General features: G+C 36.2%; 1 protein-coding gene across 1 annotated transcript; it reads right to left on the bottom strand.

Annotated features, from left to right (window-relative positions):
- Positions 1-2,588: 2,588 nt before the first annotated feature.
- Positions 2,589-6,861, bottom strand: LOC144571880 (uncharacterized). The gene is made up of 2 exons (XM_078321281.1): positions 4,230-6,861; positions 2,589-3,280 (listed from the first exon to the last, which is right to left on the bottom strand). The coding sequence occupies exons 1-2, from the start codon at positions 6,754-6,756 to the stop codon at positions 2,874-2,876; spliced, it is 2,934 nt and encodes a 977-aa protein (XP_078177407.1). The 5' UTR covers positions 6,757-6,861; the 3' UTR covers positions 2,589-2,873.
- Positions 6,862-10,757: the final 3,896 nt, after the last annotated feature.

Below are 10,757 nucleotides of genomic sequence, written 5' to 3'. Positions count from 1 at the left end.
ACACATCACCTCTTCATTTATTTATTTTCTTGATTCGACTTGCAAATAAAAAATGGCCTCATGTCTCGCATCATCCAGGTTATTGTACTAAAATCCCAAATGTCTCCTTGCGGGCTTTGCAATAACAAAAATAATTATTTGGGTGAGGTACTGAGTAATTTGAAAAATTAACTATTGAAGTTTTGACATGGGATTGTTACTAAATTATTCTCATATGTGTAGGGGTTGCAACGAACCGAACCGAACCGAACTTACCTTAGGTTTGAGTTTGGTTTGAATTAATTTCGAACTGAACCTGGTTTGATTCGTTTCGAACCGAACCCATTTCGAATCGAATTAATTGCGAACTACACATTTTTCGAATCGAACCCGAATCGAATCACGAACTAAATTATTTTTTAGCAGCCCTAGTTATACCGGTAGTTTATACATTAATTTTTTCTCGCGAGACAAAATTCACATGACTTCCTTTTACCGGTATGAACTATGAAATAAGTGTTTTTAAGTTGAAAAATTGTTCATGAAAAAATACATCAGAGACGGCTTTCCTGGTATGAACTATGAGAGACGACCGAAGAGAGAGGAGAGACAGTCATCTAGGCCGGAGAGACAGCCAGTCGCCGAGAGCGTCGGCTAGATTTTAGAGCTAGAGGGAGAGTGAGTTAGGGAGAGGTGGAGAGAGAACTAGGTTATTGAGATTTGAGAGCGAGGGAGTGTCGGTTAAGTTAAATTATGACTCTCTATCTTGAATTTTAATTTCATCAGGTAAATGGATGGCCTGTGATTTTATGAGATTCGAACAACAAAAAAATCACGAACCTATTTCGATCGAACCAGGCTAGGTTTGAGTTTGGTTTGAATTAATTCCGAACCGAACCTGATTTGGTTCGTTTCAATTCTAACCCATTTCGAATCAAATTAAACTCGAATCAAACCCGAATCGAATCACGAACCTCGAATTTTTTTGCCAGCCCTACTTATGTGCACCATGAAATAATTATCAAATTGATTCAATTCATTTTTTATTGAATGTTTTCTAATGTATACAATAATACGAGATGGGCTATGGTGCATTGCAATGTATGGGCACCATTGTGCATTGGACTATAAATCACGGATTCAAAGTCCAAATGACCGATCCAAATCGTTCATTTTGTTCTCCATATTAATATGTGTTTGGAGACCAAATTTTGCATTTGTTGGAATTTTTTCACTATTTATCAAGCCACTTTGAAAATCGCCGATCTGGTGGTCCAGAAATTTTTACTGTTCACCCAGATTTTTAAAGTGGCTTAATAAATAGTAAAAAAATTCCAAAAAATGTAAAATTTGGTCTCCAAGCACATATTAATATGGAGAACAAGATGAACGGTTTGGATCGGTCATTTGGACTTTGAATCCATGATTTATAGTCCAATGCACAAGGGTACCCATGCATTGCAATGCACCATATCCCATCTCCAATAATACAATCAATGTAATGGCTATTTATATAAGAGTGATGCTCTATGGACATAAGGACCTATTTGTAAAATGAACACTCTTTTTATTTTCAAAGTTCAGACAGTCGATCTGAACCGTTCATCTTGTTCTACATATTAATATGTGCTTGGAGACCAAATTTTACATTTTTCTGAATTTTTTACTATTTATTAAGATGGGTACAAAAAATATCAAATTCAGACCATTGAATTTTGTACCCATCTTAATAAATAGTAACAAAAATCAGAAAAATGTAAAATTTGGTCTCCAAGCACATATTAATATGGAGAACAAGATGAATGGTTCGGATCGACTGTTTGAACTTTGAAAATAAAAATATATTCATTTTACAAATAGGTCCTTATGTCCATAGAAGCCTTTGCCTTTATATAATTATATAGCCAATTTACCAGGCTATGAAGCATGATATATTATGTAAAAAATATCATCTGCTGAAATGCTTAGTATCCCCATTCCCCAGTGAAGTGTCTCCCACTGTGTAGCAGTGTTGTAAATAACGGTATGCGGTCATTGGATGAACAGGGTACCGCCAAGCAATTAATCAAGAATAAGCGGGAATAATGGGCCGATTAGTCGAAAAAATTCATGACGATTTAGTCACCGGCAACGACTAATTGGCCGAGTAATCAGTCTAAATGAATGTTTTTTACAACACTGGTGTATAGTTTGCTATGTATCACCAACAAGGTATAATGGATTGTATTTCTAATACGGGAGTACGGTTATCTAAAAATTATAATAAAAACCAAGGTTATAAATAGTGCTATAAGATTATAGCACTATAGTTTTTAAGATCCAAAATAACTATAGCACAACTATAGTTAACTATTTATAATCAATGTAAAAGAAAAGTTAATAGCATTATAGCTTTTGAGTCTCAAAAAAGCTATAATACTAGAATCCTGACCAAGACACATAAAAGTAGAAGACTTGGATCCAATTATTTTTGGACTGACTGCGCAGAGGAAACAAATTTGGTGGGACTCATGGAGACCGGAGACATTACAGTACTTACTGTCTTACCGTCAGTGAAAATTAAGAACTTGTGGAAAGTGGAAACAGTTATCGCTGATAAATGACACACATTCATGACTTTACATAATTTTCCTTGCTATCGCTGATAAAAATAATAATAATATAATGTAGAACATATTTTCTCCAAATAGGAAAACACACAGTACAACTAGTCAACTACTACCTTACTACTACCATACTAACTACATGGCCCCCGAATAAGAGTACCATTTTCTTAGTCTATGTACATGAATTCCCCAAGCTATGTAACATCATGTCATTGTTACTTCCAACTAATTGAATCTTTGCATCTCCCTCTTGATTCTTGAATCTTTATCTTACTGTGGGTCTGTGGCTTAAATGCTTAGGAGATCCTTTGTGTCATCCAACTTTGTAACCTCCCCTGTATCCTTTTCCCTCCCTTTCTCGTCTTCTTTACTCTCCGTCGGCTGAGGGAGGTCGGTCAACATCTGAACAACTTCCCTCATTGTAGGCCGTTGGACACTCTGCTCCTCTACACACAGCATTGCAACGTAGAAAAGTCGGGTTGCCTCTTGCAGGGGTACAGCTGGCAACCTCAGGTCAAGAATTTTCAAAGGGCTGCCGTCCTTGCTGGAGGCAGTTGTGGTACGCACCCACTGCACTATATCCACCCCATCGCCAAATTCACCGACCGGCCTTTTGCCGGTTACTAGTTCAAGCAGAACCACCCCATAGCTGTAAACATCACTTTTCTCATCCACCTTCAGTGTGTAGGCATACTCTGTTTACATCAAAAAATATATATGTTTTTTTTTTAAGAGTAGAAACGGTTGAATTGTATTAAATAGTCCAGAAAACATTACATTGCCATAAAGTGGAAAGTAAAGGAATTGAGTAACTGCACCTAACTTGAAAAGTAAAAGAATAGAATTAAATTTAAATAGTACGAAAAAACCTCTAACACCACCCTTCCCATTCTTAAATAGTAGAAATATGGAGGATGTACTTGAAATTTTCCTTTCCTATTTTTCTGACAGCTTCTCCCTAAACCAGTAAGTTGAGAGCTGCACCTATATTCATCTCCTTAGCGTCTATTTTTTTTACCAGTAACCGTTCCTCTCATTGTACTCTTTTAAATTGTTGCGGATCCAACTGGTACCATTCTAGGAAGATTAGTCATAGTTTGAAAGTTTTGGGCCAACAAATTTTGATAATATTAAGCTAACCTTCTACAATCACCTGTTGCAAATTCATGAATGAAATTTTGTGATTGTTTGTTTACATATTTTGGGCAGTGAAGGTCTGAAATTTGATAGTGAAATGAGCCCAGAGTTTATAAATTAAAATGAACTATTATGAACAAGAAAACCATATTACTCATGACTTGAAAGTGAAATGAGCACCGAGTTTTTTAAAATGAATTATTAATAAAATTGAGAGATGGTGAGAAAAATTATCCTATATGCAAAATAAAGCAAAACCAAGATACCATAGCTGTACCCATCAACACCATTCAAGAATATGTTAAAAGTAAACTACTACCCATCAAACAAAGGTATATAATTTCTTTTCCACACCTCAACCTCATGGCTTCTGTATAATTTCCACAGAGAACAATATAGTAGAGACTCAACAATTCCTACTACATAGTTTATAGTATGTTGATTGCTGTGTGAGAGATTGCAAATATATGACATTTATTGGGGCATAAAAATGAAAGAGATATATACCTGGAGCAATGTACCCGTATGACCCTGCAATGGCCGACATGCACTCAGATGCCCCAGAGTCCCTCAAAAATTTTGCCAGGCCAAAATCTGCAACATGTGCCTCAAATTCCCCATCAAGAAGTATATTGTTAGACTTGACATCCCGGTGCAATATAGGCGGGGAGCAATCGTGGTGCAGATAGCAAAGCCCCTTGGCAGCCTCCACAGCTATCTTGTACCTTGTCTCCCACTGCAGGTGGGACCCCCCTTTCTTCCCGTGCAGAACCTCTCCCAGACTGCCATTTGGCATGTACTCGTACACCAACAGGTTACTAACACCATTAGTGCAATACCCGAGGAGTCGAACTATGTGCCGATGCCTGATCTGACCTAGTGTTTGTATTTCAGCCGAAAACCCGTGGTCATGTGAAGAGGCATTATGAGCAGGTAACCGTTTAACTGCCACGTCGACTCCGTTCGGCATAGTTCCCATGTACACCACTCCGGCCCCACCTTTACCGATTATGTTCTCTTCTTTTATGCAATTTAACACTTCATCACACGTGAAATCTAGACGTTGAAATGCAGTCAGTTTCCATGCATGTTCGCTCAATGATGCTTGCTTTAATTTCCGTGCTTTTATTACTGCAGCCACAGCAAAGGCTATGGAGGCTACTAAGAGGGTTATTACTAGAATTAATTTCGCTCCAGAGGAAAGGGAACCGATGGAATGTCGTGATCGCTCAGCAATGGTTGAGGGACATGGGGCCAGGTACGGCCCACATAAGTTGGGATTTCCCACGAATGACGTAGCATTGAAGTAACCGAACTGGCCAGTGGCGGGGACCATCCCAGAAAGGTTGTTGTAGGAAAAATCAATGGAGGTCAAACTTTGCATTGTAGATAGGGACTGAGGGATGGGTCCCACAAGGTGGTTTTTTGACAAATTTAAATAGTTAAGAATACGCATGGATGAGATTTGGTTAGGGATTTCACCTGAGAGGTTGTTATTGCTGAGGTCTAGAAAGGTCAGACTTTTACAACTTGAAATTTCAGGGGTGATCTCCCTGGAAAGATTATTGTAACTTATGTCAAGCTTTGACAGTTGATTCAACCGACCTATAACAGAAGGGATTCTACCAGTCAACCCATTATGGTCCAGCAATAGTTTCTGTAAGCCTGAGAAGTTTGCAATTGACAGAGGTAATGGACCCGTTAACCTGTTATTAGATAAACTGATTTGACCTAACAAAGGAGAGATCTTGGAATTACCAGTGTCAGGAAAACCCCCGGTGAGAAGGTTATCCTGTAACTCCACTTGCATGAGATTTGGCAGTGCAAAGAGCTTATCTGGTATCGTCCCATTTATATAATTCTCTCCCATTCGGATTCGAGCAAGGGACATGCATTGCCCAAGTGAATCCGGAATTGGCCCAAATAGAAAATTCCCTAATGCGATTAATGTGTGAAGCTGGTTTCCAAAACAGAGATTTGGGGGTAGAGTTCCAGTAAGTCGGTTCGACGAGAAGTCGAGTAACTGCAAGTGGCCACTCAAACCAAGTCCCTCTGGAATTGCACCAGTGAAATTATTTTCCCATAGTTGAAGAACCTCTAAATTGGGCAAATTGCCTATGAAAGAAGGAATGGAGCCGTGTAATCTATTGCGGAACAAGTTCAAAAGTGTCAAATTTTTCAACTTTTCGAAATTTGAAGGGATCTCTCCCGAAATCAAATTGTTTGAAAGATCAAGGGATTTGAGACTACCCATGCTACCAAGTTCAGGAGGAAGATTTCCCGCAAGTGCATTTACTTGTAAGAACAGAGTGTCAAGTTTGTTGAGATTACCGATTTGAGCCGGTATCTCGCCAGTGAGACCACAACTGGCCATGTCTAAACGAACAAGGCTGGTCAGGTTTCCTATCTCCAGTGGGATGCCACTGGAGAAGGAGTTGAAGTACCCGAGGTACAGTTGGCGTAGTGTGGTGAGGTTACCTATCTCGGAAGGGATGTCTCCAGTTAGCTCATTGCCAGAGAGGGCCAAATACTCTATCTTTGGCCACTGCCCGTACACCTTCGGGATCTCTCCAGTGAAGAAATTGCCTCCGAGATGAAGGTGTCTCATCTCAGTCAGGTTTGCAACCTCCGTTGGCAGCACTCCAGTGAGGTTGTTATTGTACAGGTCCAGTACTTGGAGGTTTGTTAAGAGTGAGAGGGAGGATGGGACGGAGCCGTTGAAGAGGTTATTAGAGAGGTTAAGAAACTGGAGTGAGGGGAGATGGGATAGAGTGGAGGGAACTGGACCAGAGAGGTTGAGACTGGATAGGTTCAGTGAAGATATGTGGCCGTTGGATGAACATTGGATATAGGGCCAGCGGCAGGCGTCAGGGGAAACGGAGAGGTTCCAACTGGAGAGAGGCGATGATGGGTTAGAACTGGAGAGAGAGGTTTTGATGGCGAGGAGAGCGGTTGTTGTTGGTTGGTCGAGTGAGGCAGTGACGGAGAAGGTGGATAGGAGGAGTAAGAAGACGAATACCAGTTCGTGATTCATTTGTATTTTTTGTTGGTTTGTGTTGATTCTTGGGACTTGGGACTTGGGAGTGAGAAAGAAAGAAAGAAAGAAAGAAAGGAGAAGAGCTGGTGAGATGGATGATGGATGCCTGGATGGAAGCGAGAGTTTGTGGTGTTTTATATTTTGTACGTGACCTTGCAAAATTACTTTATGAGAAATGATGTGGCATTTTGAATGGAAGGGAATACTTCCTCTCCAGTTTCAAAATAAAATTGATACCTCGTGACTTTACAAATGTTTTCTACTATTGAACATACATATTAACAAAAAACATAACCAAGTTATTTCAATAAAATTAATGCAAGATGAATTATAGAATTTAAAACAAAATAAAATAAAAAGAAAAGGAAATTTTTAAAAATACTGACTAAAATAAAAGGCTGTGGCTAAATTGCTGCTGGCAGCAGTTCTGCCCAGGTGCTGCCGGGGCTTTTTTTAGCCGTGTGATGTCCAAACAACAAATCCAAATCGTTAGATGTTTAATCTATATTATAATCTACTTGGAGACCAAATTTTATATTTTTTGGAATTTTTTTACTATTTATTAAGCTGGTTTGAAATCCGCTGATTCCAATGCTGCAGAAAATTACTGAAATCAGCGGTTTTCAAACCAGCTTAATAAATAGTAAAAAATTCCAAAAAATGTAAAATTTGGTCTCCAAGTAGATTATAATATAGATTAAACATCTAACGGTTTGGATTTGTTGTTTGGACATCACACGGCTAAATATAGCCCCGGCAGCACCTCTGCCGAAATGCTGCCAGCAGCAATTTAGACAGACCCAAAATAAAATGTAAAAAGATTATCAACAAATTTAGTTTAGGTCATTTAGGACATTTTAAACTTAATGGACTGATATTGTATAATTATTTTAATTATTCAAGACTTATTTATGTATTTACTTGTTCCGACCTCATTATATATCATGTGAATTTCCCCGTTGATATAAGGTGCAGGTCAAAGGTACTGGATATGTCCTGTTTGGTATTAAACGGGGAAAATGATTTATGGGAAATTGGAAAAGAACAGCTGCTGGGAGAATTCTGTTCTGAGAGCAAAAGTTCAATCAGAAGCGTGAGGAAGGGCAGTTGATTTCGTCCCAGGATCTTCTGTTGCCTATTCGACCATAATTTACATATTCAAATAATAATATTTCTGAAGTAGATTGACGGAAAATTTTATTTGTAGCAAAAAAAAAAAAAAAAAAAAACCAAAACACTCTAGATTTGAAAATTTTCATATTTACTCAAACTGCACAGCCAATCTGCGATCTATTCATGAGAGTCACAGATTGGCTTAGAGACCCTCCCAAAGTACAAAAAATGTATTATATTATTGAATATATTTAAGTTTTGAAAACCTCTAAGCTAATTTAAGGTCCCCCATAAATAGGCCACAGATTGACTGTGTGGCCTTGGTAAATGTGGAAATCCCTCAGATTTGGGACGTTTTGGTTTATTTATTTTTCAATTATGGTATTTAAAAAATTTCGGATAGATTGATTCTTTTTCGATTTATTTTCAGAGATTTGGTTTTAATCACGGTATTTCAGTTAAATTGAAAAGAACTTAAATGTTGTGCTCATTTTCTGAGATATTTAAAAGACGTGAAATTTTAATTCATAGTCAAATAATTCTGCATATATGCTACTTCAAGGTAAGCTCCATGAACATAAATTGAATTGAGGAGAGTCAAAATTTTTGTAAATTTTAAAATAAATAAGATGATATTTTGGTTTTATACTTCATTTTTTAAGTAGGATTAGAATAATAGTTTGACATTCATACTACACTAATTGTAGGGGGCAGAAGTAGGTGGAGAGGAAGGAGTTATTATCCTCTGCATTAACTATAAAAAAAATATTTTGAGTTAATGAATTTGAACCGTTCGTTTCGCTTTAAAATTCATGCAAAATAGATCATACTAAAAATAAAGGCTCCTGAATTATAGACTGTGGCCGGATTAGCTCGATTTAAAATCAGACAGTCGAAATGCATACCTCAAAAGATGCTATTTTGAGTTAATGCAGACGATGTGAACTTGGGAGGAAGAGATGTGCTAAGTACCTTCTATCAATTGGAGTGATAGGAGTTTTCAATTTTTATTTCCTTTAAAAATATTAATTTTTACAAAAAAAAAACTTGTATTATTAAAAAAAATTTCCTAAAATGAGAATAAAAAACACTTATTTGTCCAATCTCTTGTCTCAAAATTATAGTTTTGTCCTAATACAACACGTAAACTTGCAAAAAAATTGATATTACAAATATCTAACATGTACTTTTATACATTGTTTATCAAAATTTTGATGCAATCTTTGCAACGATCTAGCTAGTATGATATCAATGTCATTTTAATCTATACAACACTAACTCAAAAATTTATCAAATTAACTTCAAACGGTGAATGCAAGCCATTCAAACACTAATTGTGTATTTATATGCAAAATTTATAATTTTTTGAATTTATATAGTATCAAGTCAAGCTGTCAAATGTACTAGTTTTTAAATTAATTTTAATACATTTATTTTTAAATATTTTTGACTGCTTAACTTGATACTAAAATAATTTGAAAAAAAAATCATATAAATAAATCGATTTGAGCATTTGAATTAATAATTTAAAATTTATCTAATAAATTTAAAATTAATGTATAGCATAGTAGCTGGACTCATCATGATTATTAAAATTTAAAATTCCAGCGACCTGATAAATGGAAAATTTAAAATGGTTTGCGTATCAATAGACACTCAATCAAACAAAGATCGACAAAGAGCCATCGCCATAATTAGGCCCCAAAACAAGTGAAATTTTGTCTCCTGGTGTCTCTCATTTGTACTTGTGTATGATACTCTATATCGGGATATCGTATGATTCTCTATGCGGTGTTACTTTTATTGTATTTGTATCTATTAATGATGTTATATTATTTTTTCTTAAATTGGTACTGACTACTTAGTACGACAATTTCTTTCATCTCTCACACACACACACACACACACATAACCTCGCACAAAAAATAAATATTATCTAAGACATTGAATTAAAAGTTAATTCTCATATAGAAATAACAAAATTGGTTACCCTATCAATTTCGACAAGTTCATATCAGGAAGAAATTGCTTATGTAAAGTCATAGACTGACAGAACATTTTGTTAACAATTACATTAAATTAAAACAGGCCAGCTTCAAAATACCAAACTAACTTTACTTGACAAAATGTACCTGTAACGTCAACAACGAAAGCAATTACCAAGCACGCCTAGTACGAAGAACTAAAGCCCCGAATTTTTTTTATAAACCATAATTAGAAAAAAAGATTTTTATGAAATCAAACATGATTATTTTTTTTTTATTTTATATAAAAATCATAAGAACCGAAATATTTCGGTCCTTTTTTTTTCGAGACTGAATTGTCATTTCGGTTCCAATCATTTTCACAGATTTTGAGAAAAAAATAATTTAAAAAATTGTAAAAATACTTGGGACCGAATTGCCATTTAGGTCACACAAAAAAAAATCCGGGACCAAAATGGTATTTCGGTTCTTGTGTTTTTTGTAAAAAAAAAAATTAAAATTAATCATGTTGGTTTCATAATTTTTTTTTTCTAATTATGGTTTATAAAAAAAATTCTAAACCCCCACCAGCAACTAGGAGTGGCAACGAGTGAACTGTAATGAACTGGGTTCAGCTTGAAATCATCAAGAGTTGGCTCGTGCAGGTTACGAGCGAACTGACTTTAGGAGTCCAAACTAAAATCTAAGTTTGAAATCGTCATGAGCTGGATTGAGCTAGTTCGCGAGCTGGCTAGTAGAGTCTGACTGGATCTTGTTTTAAGAAGAAAATACATTATTCAAATTTTTTGGACTGAGTTGGACTGAGCTGAGCTAAACAGAAACGAGTTAGACAGTATAAAATGCAAACACAGTTATACAAATTAACAAATTGATACCTAATAGAGCTAGCTCACGAATTGA

This window comes from Carex rostrata, chromosome 2, assembly GCF_964058835.1.
Source record: "Carex rostrata chromosome 2, lpCarRost1.2, whole genome shotgun sequence".
In the NCBI taxonomy this organism is placed as follows: domain Eukaryota; kingdom Viridiplantae; phylum Streptophyta; class Magnoliopsida; order Poales; family Cyperaceae; genus Carex; species Carex rostrata.
The sequence above is the reverse complement of the archived record's forward strand: the minus strand, read 5'-3'. Positions and strand labels throughout refer to the sequence as shown.